We start from the raw sequence: 19,953 nt of genomic DNA on the forward strand, positions 1-19,953 counted from the left end.
TCAGTGCTTCTTATCAGGTGTGTGAGATCAATGTGCATTATTACAGACAACATACATTTTGGTCACTTGGTTAAGGTGTTCTCTGCACTTTTCTCCACCCTAACATTACTAACTTTCCCTGTATAATTGACAAATGCATTGCAGGGAGAGACTTTGAGACTACAAATATCTTATTTCTCATATTTTATATTTTCAAGTGATTTTAAAATCTGTCAGTGATTCTTGCCTATGATTATTAGATGGAAACTTCAAGTACATCCTATCTTCACAGCCCACTCACTTCCAAATTAAAGCCATGCCTAGTGTATCTGAGCTACAAAGTCTAGAAGGTAGGCCTATGTCCTAGCTACAAGAGATCTTGGGAATTTGAGTTCTGATTTATGGACTGGAATAATAACACATGGATATCTACAAAGACAAAGAAGACTTGCCAAGAATGGCAGGCATCCATGAGTAAAACTGATGATATCCACTACAATCACCAAGATCTTTAAAAGTGATAAAAGCAAAACGCAGAACAATATGTAGAGAATATTATCAACTGCATAAAAACCAAAATTGTTAGCCTATTTGCATAAACTATCTCTGGAAGATTCCAGAGGAAACTAGTAACAGTTTTCTCCAGGGAAGAAAACGTTATAATCAGGAGATGTAGGAGACTTAATTATCAGTCTTAATTATCCTGTATCTATCAGGTATTATCCTTTATACCCTTTGATTGAGATGGATGCAAAGGAAGGAAGGAGAGAGAAAAATGGGAGGGAGGGACAATTTTTCTTGCTCCTCTCATTCTCAGTGGTGAGTCCAGCACCATGGCCTCTAGCAAGGCCTGCTTACTCTTCTTTGCTCTTCCTCACCCTTCTTAACCTAGTGTGGATAGATACATCAGGACACGCCCTCTCCACCCTCACGAGCAGAAAATTATAGAACTTGCCTGGGCATAGAAAGTGCTTGTTATCCACGCAGCTGGAAAGGAGGGTGTAGCTATAATAAGCACATTCTGCTCCTTTGCACTGAACAGAACATATTCTCCATAAACACAAATGTTGCCATTTCCTAGTTGTCAGACTTCTAGCATATTTATAAGACGAATGCTCAATTTAAAAATTTACATTGAATAACAAACTGTTTTGTCAAATAAAAACTTCCATTAAGAAAAAATAGCCCTGGCTGGTGTGGCTCAGTGGATTGAGCACCGGCCTGCCAACCAAAGGGTCGTGGGTTTGATTCCCAGTCAGGTTACATACCTGGGTTGCGGGCCAGGCCCCCAGTTGTGGGTGTTTCTCTCTCTCTCTTTCTCCCTCTCCCTAAAAATAAATAAATAAACCCATTTTTAAAAAAAGAAAAGAAAAAAGGCCACCTCTTTTCTCCTCCCAGCAGCTTTTTCATTCTTTCTAATACAGGATTTTTTTAATTCTGAGGTCTCATCCAGTGGAAATGGGAAGGTGCTAGAAGAAGAAAGTTGCTTGTGTTTTAACAAGTTAAAGTAACTAGGACTTTCAATGGCCCTCCACTTGTCTGTTTCCCTTTCTGTTCAGTGAACACAGAACATGGCCACATATCTGGTCCAGCCCAGTCTATTCATATCCCAGATGACAATGTAGACATGACTAACTTATCTTTTGAGGATACTAATTATCATGTCAGTTTTTCAATATATGAGTATCTGATAATAGTTAGCAGTTTAATAGGTGCACATTGAACATGTAAAACTTGAAGGCAAGAGATACAGCTCCTCTTTATCCTCTGCCTCTGCTAACTGAAGCACAATAACTATCTGCTAACTAAAAATTACCTTAAAACAGTTTTCTAGAGACTACAGGTTATAACAAGCTCTTAGCCAATGCTTCAAATTCCATCTCAAAAATCACCTCCTTTCTGAAGACTTTTGTCACACGCCCACCACCCTGCACACCTGGCAGACAGACATAGACGCCCCTCTTCTGAATTCCTTAGCATTAGAGTTATGATCTGAAGATAAAGTCAGTGCTCAGTTAATCTGAATGTTTTCAGTGCATATTACAGTGTCTTTCACAGTAACACACTGGTTGAATGAATAAATAAGTTAATTCATTGCTTGATTTATATATGTAGATTATTTAAATAACTGACTCAAGATGTTGATTCTACTTGTTTTTTAAGAGAGTTATTATTCCTTGCTTGTATACGTATAAAATTTTGAAGTCCAGAATACACTTTTTAATCTACTCCTAACCGAGGACCTTAGGAAATGAATGGGCTGGACCTCTTTCACAGGTAGTAATCTAAAAAAAAAAAAAGCCAAGGACACATAATATGGGTGACACTCAAAAATATAATGTTGAACAAAAGAAACCAGACATAAAATATTACATATCATCCGGTTGCATTTATATATGGCACAAAGATTGGCAAAACCCTTCTAGGGAGTTAGAAGTCAGGATAGTGGTTACTCTTGGTGGCAGATGGTAGTAACTGGCAGGGGAACTAGGGAACTTCTGGGGACTGGATGTCCTGTTTCTTGATCTGGACACTCAATACACAGTTTGTAAAAATCCATCAGTTTTATATTCATGATTTGTGCTCTTTCATAAATAAATATATATAATATTAATATATAATAAATATATATACTATTTCAATTAAGAGCTTTCAAATAAAACATAGGCCAAGCAAAAGTTTAAAAGCAGTTCAATTCTTTACCACAATCCAGATATTTTCAACTAAAATAAGAAACCAATTTGGTGTAAATAAAGCCACTACTACTTCAAGATCACACACAAGGTCTTGAAGACAGTCTATGTTCTATTCAGCCATGAAGAGATTCCAGAAAGCGAGCCTTTAGTCTCTTTATGCTCAAGATAAAAGCACATTCGTTCAGTGGGTGTTGAGCCTGTACAGAAGTGGGATCAGATGCCAGGTGACCCTATTCCCAGAGTTGACAAACTACCAAATTAGAAAATTCAGTTTCAAGTTTTTAATTATGTTTTAATTGTAATATCTCATATTTGCTGACAATTGTTAAGTGACTTTGTAAAATTAAATTTAAAATATTTTCAAAACCACAATAATGGCTAAATATGGTAATGTTGAAGCAAAAATCTAAATCTCATAACATCTTAAATTCGTGTTAACTTATTAAGCTTTACGTACTTGATGTAAATCACTAAGGCCTGTCTGTATTCTACTGCGTCAAATTTGGTCACGAAATGCAGGCGGTTAGTCCATCCCTCCACCTATTTTATACGTGAGGGAACTGTAATTTCCATGTCTGTTTTATAGCCAGTGTATCCTCTGAGCTCGGCTGGAGGCCTGGCATGAAATAAACACTCAACAGATGTAATATGAACTAAGTTGTGTAAATTCCCCGAGATTACCCACCCTTCCCGCTGTCTTTGGAAGTGAATCCGACAGGAAGGTGACGGACAGGGCTGGGTGGTGAATGTGAGGTGAGCTACTCCAGACTTCCGCATGGTGCGTGCCCTCGGGTTGCCCCGGGGTCTTCCTTTGTGCGTATTTTGGGCGCCTCACCCTCCTCGAGAGTTTACCTCACCCTCTGACTCAGAGTTGGACCGCTTTTGTTTCTTCCACTGGGCAATCACAGGTCCTCCAGGCCCTTTAAGGGGAGGCGGTCTTTCTAGCCTGGAGCCGGGAGTCTCCAAGGCCAGCGGGGTGTGATGATGGCTGTACCTGGAGTGCAGGGGAAAGAGGTAGGACTTTAATCATCTGGGCTCGGAAAGGGCCTCAGGAACTGGGAAAACTGAAGGCGGCTTAAGGGGGCGGGATGAGAGGTCGCAAGAAGGGAGCTGGGAGCGTATAGCAGGTTTCCACCGACCTCCTGCCGAGTGGCAGCCCTTGACCACCCTTTGACCTTCAAAAAGCTGCGGAGCGCGCCTCCGCCACCGGGAGCTAGACCCAGCAGGCCCGGCGCTGGGCGTGCCCTCGCCTGCCTAGCCGTGCGCTGGCTGGTCTCCGCAGTGCCTCTGCCCGCCGCGCAGGGCGACAGTGAACCCCGCTCACCTCGTCGGGCTGCGGACCGGCGCCGCGCCTTGGCGGGAGGTCCCCGGGCAGCCTTGCCCCCGCGTCCAAGCGCTACCCTTCCCTGCAGCAGCCTAGCGCAGCACTAGCAGCCACTGTGTGCCCCCAGCGCCCGCCCCCGATTCGACCTGGGTGGCCTCAGGCCTGGCCTCTAGGGACGCAGCCCTCCACGTGCGGGTCTGCGAGGCTGCACACAAGCTTCGAGAAAGGTAGGTGCCAAGGGACTAGAGCTAGAGGGGGCGGAAGGTCAGCCGGGACGGGAGGCTGTGGTGGGCACGTCCGATTCCTGAGACCTCTGTCCCCTTCCTTTCTACAGCCACTTGCACTTAAATAGTTGTTGAATTAAAAATAATGCCCTTGGCGCGCGAAAGCCTTCTCCAGCCCTACGCATCCCGCCGCGCAAAATAAACTGTTCAACTGCGGGTGCTGCCTTCATGGAAGTAAGGGGCAGGTTACACCCACCCACCGTACTCCCAGGGGCAGTTTTACACCCACCCACCATACGTCCGGGGGACGCGCCCTTTCTGATCTCCAGGGGAAGCCTAGGAGGCTATTTCCCTATCTATCTATCATCTATCTACATATTAGTCTATTGTCTGTCTATATACTAGCCTATCATCTGTCATCCTTTGGGTCTCGTTTTCCGTCAGTCTTCCTTTCTTTTTCTTTCGTTTTCCCCCCTGCCTCTCTGTCTTGCTGTCTGCCCGACTCTCCTTCTTGGGTTTTCTATAAGACAGGAGAAAGGGGGCTTCACCCAAGGAAGGCAAGTCAGCCGGGGTCTTCGATTCTTGTTCTGGCCTCTAAGATGCCCTTTCATGGTTGAAGTTTGCTGCTCTACTCAACAAGTAACAGCTTGCTGCAGATGAGAAATTCAATCAAAAATGAAGGCGCAGAAAGATAGAGTAGGAATGTGGGAAAACCAGATTGTCTAATTTTAGCCTGGTTTTCCTTGTAAAGGAATCACTATCTGTTGCCTAAATGAAAAGTGTTTTGATTGTTCAGGTTAGGAAAAGAAAAGACCTTGTGTCTGCTTGTTCGTGAAACAAGCAGTAAGGACTCACCTTAAAAGACACATTGTTTTCTTTATGTGCAAAACATTTTTAATAACTAAACCTCAAATCATAGCATTTTAGAAATGAAAAGATTTTTAAAGTCAAACAGCTCAATGCCATGTTATGAGTTTGACTGCTAAGGTGATACCTTTTTTGTCTCCTCATTGGGAAAGATTAACATTAGTGGAAATGCTTAGTAAAGAGCTTAGCTTACATGGTTTTAAGAGTTTTATTGCATATTGGTGTTGCAACAATATCAAGGATGTGTCCCAGTGTGGTGCTTAAGAGTTTAAAGTTAGACATGGATTTCTGTCTGGGCCCTACCACCAAACTTGCTGTGTGATTTGTGGCAAGTTGCCTAGCCTCTCTAAGCCTGAGTTTCCTCATTTTCAAATGGGATTGCTGAGAGAATGGAGACCACACAAGAACAGTAATTAACAGAGTATATCCCCCAGTAAGTACATAATAAACAATAATTGAGACTGATGACGATGATGATGCGAGTAGTTAAGCCCGATATACTCATTTCATGGCACTGCCCAAGCAAGGGGTCTCCATGTGCACATCTGTGCATGGAGAGGAACAAGCATTATATCACTGGTGTCCTTATGGTTATACAAACATTACGAGCTACTTCTGAACCTTTGAATTGAGTCAAACAAATAAAATCTGTCCTATACCTATTCAGATTTGCCTGTTTGTCTATTTTGTGTGTTTCAAGATACTCTAAGGCTTACAATTACAAACAGTTTCAAATGAACACAAAGCTGGTATGACCCTGGTGAATTAATTATTGCTTATTATTAAAAAGATGCCCTGGCTGGTTTAGCTCAGTGGATTGAGCGTCGGCCTGCGAGCTAAGTGTCGCTGGTTCGATCTTCCAGTCAGGGTACATCAGAGAAGGAAAACTCTGACTCCAAAAAACCTCCGCTGCCTTGCGGCATACCTCTTCTGGGGAAAGGCTAAGGGAGTAAACCCCGACAGAAAATCCGGAGCCGGAGTCCCTAAGGCGGTTTGACGTTGTAGTCAACACCGGCAACTCTTGCTGCGCACCTGAACCCAAGCTGTATCGACTCCGTCTTTCCCTTGGACCCTTCAGCTGCGAAGAGAGGGGGGGGTCTGCTGCACGGGCAACAGCAGACCCTCCATATCACCCTGCCCAGGCTCTGTAGCTTCAGCTCCACTGGAGAGGACACTCCAGCGTCATCGCAAGATGTCAATTCAACACGGGAGGAGACAGATGCCGTGTCACTCCCGTGTCGGACTGCACAGCCATTCTCGGCGGTGCAGATAGACACTTAAGAAGCTACACCATCGTCTCTCGAGACGGACGGCTGCCGACGACGATTATTAAAAAGAGTGTTCCTCAGATGTCACTCCAGTCCCTGGCTTAATCTTGATTCAGGCAGGTGGAGGGAGGAACTGAGCCCTGGAGCTAATGTTTCACTGAGCCGTTTCAACTCAACAGTGAGCCACAGACTGGCATCACCTGGAGCTTGTTATGAATGCTGCATCTCCACCTCCTCGGAGACCTGCTGAATAGAACCCAAATGTTAATAACATCCTCAGGGGATTCATGTGCACTTTCAGTTTGATCAACCCTTTCTTAGGAATTTGAATGCACTGCTGCTTCTTATAACTGGACCTTATGAAAACATGGATTTCTCATAAGCTGTCTAGATAAGTGAAAAAGATTTTTTATCATTTAAATGACTGACTTTTACTTAAAATCTTTAAATAGCCAGGAGAGGTGTTATCATTTGCTTTCTGTTTAAAAGTAACAGCTAATATTTTATTGCGTTGGCCCAAAAGTCCGTATGGTTTTTTCCATAAAATAAAGGACACATTTTTTATTTTCACCAATAACTTTATTTGGATATTTTGAGTATATATTCCACATGGTATAGCATTGATTGTTCTCAATTAATGTCTTGATTTGATCGCTATCAACCTCAACTGGTCTACCTGACTGTGGAGCATCTTCCAATGAGAAATCTCCAGCACAAAACTTCACAAACCTCTGTTGACATGTTCAGTCACAGCACCTTTTCCATACACTGAACAAATCTTTTTTTTGTGCTTCAATTGCATTTTTACCTTTCTTGAAATAATAAAGCATAATATGCCAAAAATGTTGCATATTTTGCAACTTCAATATTAAAATGGCTACACAGAAATTCACCAATTTTGATGTTTTTTTAATGCATGCTGATATGACAGTTGTCACAATACAATCTAACAAAACTGTTTTAAATGAAGTTCAAGACAACTAAGCACTACTAGAGCCATCTTATGGAAAAAAACAAATGAACTTTTTTGCCAACCCATTAAGTTCTGCCTGGTTTGGATTCCAGTGTTCCTATTACCCCCTGAGATATTTCCATTTTGATACAGCTTAGCTGAAATAGACACTATTTTGCTATATTTTTAGTTTTTGAATTTTTATACCAGATGTCATTAACATTTATAGGAAGAATATAATAATACATATGTATTATATTAGAGATAAAGATTTTAATGACATCCTTTTTTAAACCGGCTTTATTGAGGTATAATTTGCATAAAACAAAATGCATCCAATGTTACACTTAAAATAGGGCGGGGGGGTTGTATGTAAATTTTGCTTCAATAAAGTTGGTTTTTAAAAACAGGTAGCATTAAGGATTGCTATGATTCATTGCCTGTTGCTAGAATAGTTCAGAGAAGGTCAAGAAAAGTCAATAGAGAGGGAAAATTGAAGATCGATGCATTGGGCAGGCACAGAAAATAAATAGCCAAGAGGTCTTGAGAGAAAGGAAAGATAAATTTAGAAGGCTTGGGACCATTATGTATAAGACTTCTGTCTTTAAAACTAAGATACTGGATTTAATATTTGGGGATTTGAGAACGCTGCAGATTTTTTCCAATAAGTGGCTAAAATTTAGATAGATAGATAGATAGATAGATAGATAGATAGATAGATAGATAGATAGATAGATAAATGTTTTGCTCTGCTGGGTCTCCTCATGTTCTGCTCTATGTCTGCCTTTTTATGCAGCAGACACCTTCATTTGCCACCATGATTTCATCCGAAGACACTGCATCTGCTTCTTGGGAGCTCGTGGTCCGAGTGGACCATCCAAAGAAAGAGAAGCAGGAAGAGGTCCCGCTAAGCGTGACCGGAAACCTGCATATCGGGGGAGTGATGCTCCAGTTAGTAGAAAAGATCAGTAAGTTTCTGTTTTGTTATGGTGTCTCTTATGTTTGAAACCCTTTCTGTTGCATCACCACTGATCTAGGTTGTCTGATCACCTAAGTTTTTCTGATCACTTATCTTGTAATGACCCAGAGAGCAAGCACCCTCCTCCCACCCAAGAAGAAGAGAAGTAGGGGGCCCTGCAAAAGCCGCAAACTGATTCTCCCTGAAAAACCCTTGTAAAAACTTGAGTTGTTGGTGACAAAGTAAAGCTACCTAGTAGTTATAATGTCATGTTTCCACAAGAATGGGCTCATTCCTCTGGTGACATGTAGGGTGACCTTAGACTATTTCTAAAGGGATAGACTACTGTGTCAATTCTCTGCTAATGCTTGTTTGCTCAGTGAATAAATCAGCTTGGTACGAATGTGTCTTTTAACACTTATCCACTATTTGCTCCCGTTTAAACCAGGAAAGAGAAATCTTAGGAATCAGAGTTTTACATTAGGAGTTAACACAATCAACCTAGAATTTAATAATATTCTATTTGCTTTGTATTTATTTTTATCTTCTAAGGTCATAGATGATGATTTCCACTTAAACTAGTGAAATAAAGCTTTTTTGAAGCAAGTCTTCATTGAAGTGTAATATACAGTAGTCCCTCGCTATATCACAGTTCACTTATCGCAGCCTCACTGTATTGTGGGATTTTTTAAAATATTATATTTAATTATTTATCGTGGGTTTTTTGCTATATAGCAGGAGTTTGCGGTACTGTATACATATGTTATTAAAGTTACATAAGTTTAAGAGTGTAGAATAAATTTAAGTTTCCTAATTTGTGGGGGGGTCTGGAACCTAATACCTGCGATAAGTGAGGGAATACTGCACATACAGAAACGTGTACTTATCATAACTGTGCAAGTCAATGGGTTTTCGTGGTCATGTCACCACCACCCAGATCAGGAAACAGAGCATTACCTCGTCCTCCACACCAGTCCCACAACTGACCCCTCCCTGTCACTGCCCCACCAAGGTTAACACCATAGGAATAATTTTACTTGTTTGGAACTGTATATAAGTGGAGATTTATCCATATAGTTCACATTTGTTTATTCTCATTGCTGTATAATATTCATTGCATGAGTACGTCACAGTTTATCCATTTACCTGTTATTGGACATTTTGCGTTGATGCCATTTAGGGGCTATTACAGACAAGGCTGCTGTATAGTTCATGTCTTTGCTGAGTATATATAGGCATTCTGTTGGGTATGTAGCTCAGAGAGGAGTTGTTGAATAATAGGACTTTCCAAAATATTTATAGCACTTATACTTCTAATAGCATTGCAACAACAAAAAAATGTTGGAAGAGAAAAACCATTTTTTAAAAAGTAAATAAAAACACTGATGGCTTTTAATTTGGCAAAGTAAAAGATTGACTATTAACTCCAACATTGATGAAGGGAAAAGTTTCAATTTGGATGCCAACATTGAAGGACGGGGAAGCTCCCATGTTGATGCTAACACTCAGAGAAATGATCTCGGCTCTGTTTTCAATGTAGATGTTTTGGAAACTGGGCATATGGTAGTTCTGATAAAAGATCTGGGCATTACTCAGGAGAGTGAAATGTTAGCTTTGTAGTACTTGTGTGGACTCGGACTGGGAACTGTGGATACTCCCTTGTGTTCCAGCAGTACAAGGATGCATTTCTTTTAGAGAAATAATTTTGATTAAACAAAGCCAAAGGTTCCTGGCCTTCCCAGAAGGGACAATGGCACTAAGAAATTTAAGGAAAAGAACTTGAGCACTTCAACATGAACAAAATTTGTATGTTTCTGTTCCTTCCACAGTATTTAAGTGTCAGGGATGGAAACCTTTAGTCTGTTCTCTACCTGTCCCGCCTTAGAGACTTGAAGAGAAGCCAAAAATTGTTGAGCCCTGGATTGTAAGAGGAGATGGGGCACTGAAGATCCATCATTTGCTTCAGTTTTTTCACAAAGTGGAATTGACTGGAGTGCTGTCCCTTTCCTTTTACTTCCCTGTGTTTTCTATTTTTGCAGATATAGCCCGAGACTGGTCAGACTTTGCCATTTGGTGGGAACAGAAGCGTTGCTGGCTCCTGAAAACTCACTGGACCCTGGACAAATATGGAGTCCAGGCAGATGCAAATCTCCTCTTCACCCCTCAGCATAAAATGCTTCGCCTGCGCCTGCCAAACATGAAGACGGTGAGGTTGCGAGTCAGCTTCTCCGATGTGGTTTTTAAAGCTGTCAGCGATGTCTGCAAAACCTTGAGTGAGTACCCTGGAGGGGCCCCCATCCCCTTTGGACTTTTAGCAAAGGAGGGCAGGAAAATGCTGTGTGCTTTCTGCCTACCTCATGTTGAATTTACAGAATACTGCCCTGATTAGGAAGCACTTTTCAAGCCCAGTTCTGGGGACTCGAGCCACTTAAGTGCAGTTAAACCAAATGGGGCATCACTAAGATACATAAGATTTATTTCCACAAAGCTTAAAACTATTTCAGTCCTGACCAGTGTGGTTCAGGTGGTTGCGCATCCTCCTGCAAAGTGAAAGGTCACCAGTTCGATTGCTGGTCAGGGTATATACCTGGGTTGTAGTTTGGTCCCCAGTTGGGGAGCATAGGAGAGGCAACCGATTGATAATTTTTTCTCACATCCATGTTTCTCCCCTTTTTCTCCTTCCCTTCCCCCTCTCTAAAAATAGGTAAATAAAATCTTTTTAAAATATTTCAAAAGAGATTTATAAACAGAAGAAACAAATCCATTATGATCCCCCCCAATCATTTCTCTAAGCCATAGTAAATCATCACTACATTTAAGCAAACAAACAAAAAAAGAGTTCCATTAAATCATTACAACCCCAGAGCCAATGTGTTCTTTATTGTTTTTGAGACACTGGTGTAGTAATGTCTTACTGCTTCACTAACACTTGGCTCCAGTAAATACACAGCCCTATCCACAAAAACTCTTTGTGGAGTTTATTTTAAGCAGAAAAGTACACTTAATAATGGATTGAAACTAATTCTTATGGGCTGGTGTCCATGAGTTTAACAGCCAGTAAGGACAGCATCGCCCAAAAAACCATTTCTTTCTTGTGGGACTTCCATATTGGGAGCAAACCCTGCATCATGAAGATGTTCTTATTTTACATTTTTAAAAGTGTGTGGGTATATTATTTGGTTCCAAGGCTAAGATTCAGCATTTTAACACAGTGTATACAATAGATAAGCAAGTGATCTGTCTTCCCCATTAAAATATAAACTGCTCGTTCACTCCTTCAATAAATATATATTGATCAGGCAAGCACTGTGGTGAATGCTAGGCATATGTTAGTAAAAAAAAAAATAGCCCCAAATCTTGTCTCTCCTTGAACTTACATTCTTGCATACAGAGACAGAAAATAAATAATAAATGTAAACAATAATATGTTAAAAGGAGTGCCAGTATTGGACATTGGAGGCTGGTATGGTATTAAATAGGGTGAAGACAGAAACCATTTCTTGAGCGTGCCCAGCCCAATGCCTGGCACACATTAGTTGTTTAATAACTATTGGATGACAAGTGAATACAACTTTCCATTATGGAATATAAGTTCTATAGTGTCCCTGATGCATGATGAGCAAATGGAGAACACTTGCAAATAATATTTGCAAAATATTAATGAGGATTTGAAAACCATTTCTTTTTTGAGGGGACTTAATAAATGATTAAATAACATCATGTACTGCACACACCACAGTGGACTGGGAGCACACATCATCGCTGGGACCAAAAACTTGAGGCATAGAAATAAACAGAAGCAGTCTCTTTTCCAGACTTTTATCTTTGTGGTAGTCCTAAAAGGCTCAACCTGGCATTCTGCTAATAGCTTTTTATATCTGATCAATTGGAGCTAGATCAAATTTAGCGATATCGTGGGTTTTTTTACTCAAGAAAAAGAAAAGACAAATCTTAGGCTTGGAGATAGGGGCTTTCTGTTGTTGTTTTGGTGTTTTGTTTTGTTTTGTTTTGAATGCTTCCAGCTGGGCATTTTGATTCATCACTAAGTTTTGTGTATAAATGATGTGTTTGAAATGGTCACAGGTGTGTGCTGCAACCTGACAGGCAGACAGCCTTGATTACTGGGGAGAGAATCAAGCTGAACCACCAGCTTCAGTTTCAGCACAAAGCAGTGTTTGAACTGCGAAGGGGAGGACCTATGGAATCAGTGCGCTGACCTCTGGGACAGCTGCCCAGAGACTCTAGTGTCCACATTCCTTGGCTTTTACCTGGGATCATAGCAGCTCAGTGTGGATAATGGTGTGGCAATGATAAATATGTTTGATTCATGGAGGAAAATGGGGATTCCCTTCTTAGAGTTGTCCAGAAGCAGACCCTGAGATAAGGATTCAAGTACAAATATCTACTTATTTGGGAGGTGATGCCAGGAAACACTGGTTAAGGTTGGGGACCTGAGACTGAGCAGAGACGGCCACCAATAAGAGATTGTCACCAGTCAGGTCACACTGCGAGCACCTGGGGATCTCTGGGAGACAGCATTTACATACCTCTGAGACATCCCACCCAGAAGGGCAAGGGAGCTGAGGTTTTAATACGCCACTCGTCAGTCACTGGGGGCTGCTCTTGGAGACCATTAATCCTCTGCCCTTGTGTGGCCTGTAGCTTCTGTATGCGGGCAGCATAGAGTCTGGCGTTCACAGCGAGCCCTCAGGCAGGTAGGTACATGTTCTAGCTGCCACTGGCCATGAGGGCCAAGAAGAGAGGGCAGGGTGCCAATGACGGCTGCCACAGGGAGGAAATTAGCTACTGGGCATCATTTAAGAAAAAGGCTCTCAGGATCCATGGTCCATAAAGAAAACAGGTAGGGTCCTTGGCTATTGTTAAAAAGCTAAAAAAAGCAGGGGGGGGAAAGAAAGGGAGGAAAGAACTGGAGAAAAGAGAGGAGGAAGGGGAAATTGGTAGCAAGTAGGTGACAAGAATAGCAAAATTCTGGTAGTGGTTGAGGCTGGGTGATGAGCCCATGGAGGGGCTGTTATACTATTCCCTTTGCTTTAGATATGTTTGAAACATTTTCACAGTAAATTAAAAAACAAACTAGAATGTTACTAGACTGAATCTCCCTCCACTATTTGACCCGCACACACCTCCATTGCAGGTGCCTCTGTTCCCCTTCTGTTTCTTCAAAAAGGGGTGTAACTTAGTTCCATTTACTTCTAAGGAATTTTTTGAGAAATGGTTTCAAATGCCCAACATGACTGAGTTAGAAGGAATTTTCTTTTTGCTTTTTAATTTTCTTCTTTCTTTTTTATATTTATTTATTAGATATCAGAAGATCAGAAGAACTTTCCTTGTTAAAGCCTTCTGGAGACTATTTTAAAAAGAAGAAAAAAAAAGACAAGAATAATAAGGAGCCCATAACTGAAGATGTTTTAAACCTGGAGAGTTCTCCAACAATTTCAGGGCCACCAGGTAAGATTCATGGCAGGTACTTTGTTGTTTTAATTTATTCTTAAAGCCAAGAGTTTCTTAAATTTTTAAATCCCAGGAACTCTCCTCCCCTCTCCTCTGTCTTGCCTCTTTTTCCCTCCCTTCTCCTCTCCACCCCAACAAGGAAGGAGGACTAAAACTGCAGGACTCCTATGATGAGGAAAGGATATCCAATTAATTTTAGAAATAACAGAATTTTTTTGACAAGGTATGTTTTATAGCTCATTATTTTAATTGTATGTATTATGTCCTAATGAATTAAAAACTTTAGTAGAACTGGCCATGAATTTGAAGGGGAAAACAGATTATTTGGATCACTCAAATATACTTCTGTTCTACTGGTTCTATCTTCATGTAACTCTTTTATGAATTCAATTTAAATTTTGCACTGAGCATGTAACAGGAGAACAGGTAAAAATCTAGAAAGGCATCATCCTTTTCTTTTTATATAAAAATATAAAAAGCTAGCTTGCTTGCAACATTTGAGAGTTTTCTTGCATAGTATATTACAGTGCAAAGAATAAAAGGATTTATTTGCATCTCTCTTATGCAAATTAAAGCCAGATGACATATAAACCATCAATTAGCTGGGTTCTTAAAATTGGCAAATACTATTTCTTTAAATAACTTTCCCAAAATATAGTCTGTTCATACATTCTGTGAAATCTCAGTTCTCTAATAGTGTAAAAACTCACTGCTAAAATAGAAGAATTTTGAATTACTGAGAAGAAGATTGTCAACATTTGTCTGGATTGCTTGTGGAAGCTTTTACAGCCTATCTGGTTCCAAGTTTTCAGTAGCTAAATATTCAGGCAAGAGCTTAACCTGTGTACAATTTCTCTACCCATCAGTCATGACTTGTCTGATTATTTTAAATGGTACAAAAATTTAAATTCAAAACCTATTTTAGTGTCAACAATGTTAATACTTATTTTCCAAAGATTCGTTCTCCCTGAATCTCATATGCTAGTTTGCTCCCCTTTGCCTTACAGTAAGTTCTGGCTTGTACAGTAAAACTATGACTCCCATATATGACCCCATCAACGGATCGCCAGCGTCATCCACCATGACTTGGTTCAGTGACAGCCCTTTGACTGAACAAAACTGCAGCATCCTTGCATTCAGCCAACCACCCCAGTCACCAGAGGTGCTGGCTGAGAGGTATCAATCTCTGTCTCTGATTGATAAAGCCAAGCTTAATTCAGGGTAAGGACATGGCTCGTTTTGCTTCTCCGTGAACTGATACTGAAGTAGTAAGAGAGATGCCACAGAGATGGGGGAGGGGTTGTTTAATTTTCAAATCACTGTGCCTAGGGATTGTATACTGGTAGCAAAAATCAGTACAGATTTTAGCAAGAAAAGGGAAACTATGCACTTTTTGGTCATTTCAGTACATATAAAGCATGACAACATTTATGTGTTTGGGAAACCCAATGGTTTACTAATATATGAGTACTAATTCTTTGTCCCTACAGGTGTGCAAAGTTTATTTTATGGGATGTAGAACAGTTTATAAGTGGGTTGGTCCTCATGGGTCAGGGGGAGACCCAAGACCCAAGGTGGCCCACCTGGCTCACATTGTCTTATAGAACCTCACTTCTCTGTTGGTGTTCTAAAGAGCAAGTCCTTCAGCTTTACTTCAAGTAGGTGCGGAAAATACACTCAAACTATTTATCCAACCACTAGTTCTTTTCACTCCCCATTGCTCACCAAATAAATTCAGATTTGCGAACAGCATTCAACTCCCTATGGTACCTGGCCCCAGCAGCTCACTCTGTCCTACTGTTCTCATGTACCCCGTCCCCTAATGGGGAACACTGATTCTTTCTGTCACTGCCTGGCCTCCAGGTTTTTCTCTGCCCCAGGACCCTTCTTTCCTCCTGCTGTACTGGTCAGTCCTCAGTTTTCCTTTAACACCCAGCCACATACGCTCTCCTTTGCAGATGTCACCATTCAAGATCAGTCACTTGTCTATAGTTCTGTTCTCATACTTTGCTTGCTCCAGTGTCACTTCGTTCCTTTATTATAAGGCTGGGTCTCTCCCACTGGACTATCAAGTCGTTTAGAGTGGAGATTGCATCTTGGGGCTAATGTACTAGAAGTTCAAGTCATTTTCATTCAGTGGTACTAGATGACATTCGTCCCACCTGGTTTTGTTTTTAACTTTTAATCTCCGCCCCTTCACCTCTCACCATTACCCAGTGTTTTATTTTTCAACTCTAGGACTATACTCTCCAGTATAGGAGCCCTTAGCCATATGTGGATATTTATCTCTATATTTAAATTTAATTAAAATTTAAATGTTGCACTCGGCACATCGAAATCTTCAGTAGCCACATGTGGCTAATGGCTACTCTGTCCGACAAGGCCATGTAGAATATCGTTGTAATTACAGGAAGTTCTAGACAATAAGATGGTGTAAAGGTGAGGCTGTGTGAGTGATCACCAAGTACAGATTCTCATTCTGGCTCCACCATGAGACACATGGGCTTAAACATATCACTTAATGTCACCGAGACTGTTTTATCACCTGTAAAACTGAGAAAATAAAAACAGCTCTGGCTCCTTTACTGGATTAAAGTGTCAATGTATGTATATATATACGTATACATACATGTATATATATGGCACTGGGAAAACTAAGATAAAATATAGATATAAGCTCAAATCCTCTGCTTTGCTGGTTTTTGGTCATATTACTTACTCAGACTTTGTTCAAGGAGATATGTGTATATGTATAATATAAACATACATATAACATGATACATTTTTATTTAACATCTATTATATAATGTGACATGTAAGCATATTATATAATGCTGTAATGTATATGTATGAAACTGATTGACTTTTATAATTCATCCTGTTGTTTTCCAGTTGGCTAGACTCCTCGCGTTCCCTTATGGAACAAGGCATCCAGGAGGAGGAGCAACTGCTGTTACGATTTAAATACTACAAATTCTTTGACTTAAATCCCAAAGTAAGATACTCTTTCTCTATTCTCTCTCTCTTTTTTAAAATGTGAATCCATGGAAGTGTACAACTGAGTCATTTAGTCATCAAAGTTAGGATTAATTTGTGTAATCTTCTGTTTAGCTCTGCAGAGTTAGGCAGGCAAATGTATTCTGGCCTCTGATTTTCACCTTTTGGGTTTTAGCAAGCATGGTCAGCTGCCCCTAAGCGAGTGGTAGTCTCTAAGGGTCTTCATGCCCAGCAAGGTGCATGCCATCCCTCTCCATTCACAGGAATGAAGGAACAAGAAGTGAGCAGCTCACAGAATCAGAGTCCCTAGTGCTTAGGAAGGAAGGCATTGGACCCAGGTTAAGAGCAGGTTCTTATAAATGAACCAGGACCCCATGATGGTGCACAGCAGACTCCCCATGGCAGTGCTGAAAAGTCTTTGGTAAAGAGAAAGAGGGGTCCTCTATATAAATAAAGACCCAGCTAGCCACCAGATCCCATTTGAAGTGCACACCTCCCACCTGAAGTTTACTGGGGCAACTGGGTGGTAAGTCCTCTGAACTCCAGGCTCCCCCTGCCCCTGATTTGCCCTATTGTGCAGTTGTAAGTCAGCAGATAAATGGCCAAACGTAGAAAATATACATGGTCACTGCTTCTCTGAGTGCACACAGTGGTTTCATTGTATTGTTCCAATCCAGGTTTGTGCTTCGTGTCCCACGTACTTGCTGCTGAGTACTGACTTAGCCAGCTTGCTTCAGGCCACCTGTTCTATGCAGACCCCTCTCCCACTCACAGCTGTGTCATTGCCTCTTGTGGCACTGTCTTCTCCTTGGTCCTGATCTAAGTCTGGTCTTCAGAGGTCCATCTTGGTTCCCACTGCTTCCCTTATGGCATCCCCTTCAAAATAAGCCTTATTCCTTGTCATCTTTTGGAGCTCCTGCTCAGTCTTTGGTTTAGATCCAACTTCATACCCATGGGCCTCGCTTGTGTCAGGGGTGCGTGCCTTCCAGTGAATCCCAGCAAAAGAGTGATTTGGGGATCTACTTTGGGAAAACCCTTAGGAGAAATTACGGTGTCCTTTTTCTTAAATAATTGTGTTTATTTTTTTAAGGGCACTGTGAATTATATAATTGCCCAGGTTTCTTTTTTTTTTTTTTTTTTTTTTTTGCATTGTCTGCTAGAACCAAATTCGTACATTTTATGTCATTTTACTTATGACGTCTCATTACTGACTCAACTTCACTCTTTCTTTGCTCAATTCCTAATCAATTTAAGTTATCTTGTTATATGCTATATATTCTTTTTTTCACTTATAGTTAACATTCAATATTATTTTACATTAGTTTCAGTTGTACCACATAGTGGTTAGACATTTATATAATTTATGAAGTGATTCCTCCAACAAGTCTAATGCCCACCTGGGATCATACATAGTTATTACAATATGATGCTATATATTCTAATAAATGCCTTAAACTTTTTTCTGAAACTAGATAATCCATACGTAAAACATACTCATGAGTTGCCTAATTGCTAAGTAAGTAATTTGGCCTTATAGTATCTATTCTAACTTATACTCTTATTTATTTATTGAGCAACTGCTGTGTATCAAGAACTAAACTAATATTCTAGAACCCCAAACTGCTGGATGTTAGAATAAGGTTTTCAAATTAATGAACTAAAGTGCACAGGATTACAAAATGAAACAGTTATATTGAACTATGGTAATCAAAGTAATTTTCAAAATGAACATTTTATGCCTAGCAAAAAACTATAAACAAAGTAAAAAAATCTTTGCAACACAGACTATAAACAAAAAGCTAATTTCCCTACTATATAGAGAGCTCCTACATATCAATAATAAAAAGACTAACAGCCCAATAGACTAATGAGCAGAGGATATGAACACATGGCTAATAGGAAAGAAACTGCAATGGCCCTTAGCCTTCTACTGGCAAACATCAAAAAGTTTCATGCACTGTCTTGGCAAGACTGTGGGAGAGCAGGCCTGCTTGTGTACTGCTTGTATGTCAAAGTACAAATTAATTAGCCTCTGTGGAAGGCAATTGGGCAATATCAATCGGAATTACAATTCTACATACCTTTGACCTAGCAAATTCACCCCTTGGTATTTATACCACAATTATACTCGCATGTGTAAATTGATATGTCTATGTACAAGAACAGTTATTACTACATTGCTGATTTTAGGAAAAGATCGGAAACCACCTAAACATCCATCAACAGGGAACTAGTTAAATACATTATGGTCCATCCATATAGTGGTGTTCTTAAGAAGAATGAATCAGTCTTCTTTCGACATGGAACATATTCAGGGTATATTATTGAATAAAAAAGAGCAAGGTACAAAACAGTCCGAAAAGCAACCAGTATTTGTAGGGAATGAGGAAGGGAGAGAGACTAACCTTTTGTTTCTTTATAATTCATTCAAAATAAATTCCTTCATTATATACTTTTTGCCCCATTTAAATGCATTTGAAATGTGAATTAAAAATCTATACCTTCAGTAGTTCATAGTATTTTTTAAATGTTCATTAAAGAGGAGGCACAGCAGCTTTAAGAAGAGGCCTGGAGGATGCTGAAAGCTGCTCCCCATCTAATGGGGAGTCTTAAGTGATTAGATCTAAATAGTAGCCCCTCGAGAGCATGAGAACTCTGGGAGGTAGGCCTTGTTATTAGATTGCACTGTTGGAGAAACAGGGATTCCAGGAGTGCAGGTGGCAGGAGCCATGTGCTTCTAGCCTGGGGTTTCTGTTTTCAGTTAGCTGGGAGAAGAAGTCTAGGACCCAGAAGAGGGTTGGAGCAGCCAATCTTCACCAAGAGAAGTTTGCTTCTAAGTCCCTGAAACCACTGAAGAGTTCTTGGGGAGAAAAAGACCTGTTAGGATCCCTGTTAATGGCTGCCCTGTGAAGGACCCAGGACCTTGTGATGTCCCAGAGCCTCCATGGGAATGTGAACAAGCCTCCTAAGAGGAAACCCAGAGCTCTGCTGGAGGCCACGAAGAAACGCCGTGCTCCTGGGTGAGAACAGGGCTCATCCTGAATGTGGCCTTGACACCTTCTTGTAGATTCTGTTCTTCTAATGTAGGTGACTTTTGTTTAAGCAATAGGCTTTCAAAGAATTGTTTTATTTGGCTGTGGGTGGGTGGATTTCAGTATGTTTAGGTGTGGAAGCTTTTATTTTTAAATCGTTAGTGACTGCATTTGAGAGAAAAGC

The 19,953-nt window shown here is 40.6% G+C and overlaps 1 protein-coding gene and 1 long non-coding RNA gene across 5 annotated transcripts in view; one reads left to right on the forward strand and one right to left on the reverse strand.

Annotated features, from left to right (window-relative positions):
- Positions 1–3,083: 3,083 nt before the first annotated feature.
- LOC150003253 (uncharacterized) overlaps positions 3,084–19,953 on the reverse strand; it is a 65,095-nt gene continuing 48,225 nt past the window's right edge. For both annotated transcript variants that reach the window (XR_016512753.1, XR_016512752.1), the window contains one exon: positions 3,084–3,669. This is a non-coding gene — a long non-coding RNA (uncharacterized LOC150003253). The remainder of the gene's footprint in view (positions 3,670–19,953) is intronic.
- Positions 3,944–19,953, forward strand: part of FERMT1 (FERM domain containing kindlin 1) — a 40,602-nt gene continuing 24,592 nt past the window's right edge. For 2 of the 3 annotated variants that reach the window (XR_016512751.1, XM_090286064.1), the window contains exons 1-5: positions 8,101–8,278; positions 10,308–10,541; positions 13,591–13,737; positions 14,748–14,961; positions 16,633–16,735. Coding sequence is in view for 2 of the 3 variants with exons in the window: in XM_090286064.1 (XP_090142190.1) it covers positions 8,101–8,278; positions 10,308–10,541; positions 13,591–13,737; positions 14,748–14,961; positions 16,633–16,735 (876 nt within the window). In the remaining variant the exon portion in view is untranslated. Of the gene's footprint in view, positions 4,227–8,100; positions 8,279–10,307; positions 10,542–13,590; positions 13,738–14,747; positions 14,962–16,632; positions 16,736–19,953 lie in introns of those variants that run through there. The other variant, XM_090286065.1, reaches the window with a different exon arrangement.

Source organism: Furipterus horrens, unplaced genomic scaffold, assembly GCF_987537825.1.
Source record: "Furipterus horrens unplaced genomic scaffold, mFurHor1.1.pri manual_scaffold_8, whole genome shotgun sequence".
NCBI lineage: Eukaryota > Metazoa > Chordata > Mammalia > Chiroptera > Furipteridae > Furipterus > Furipterus horrens.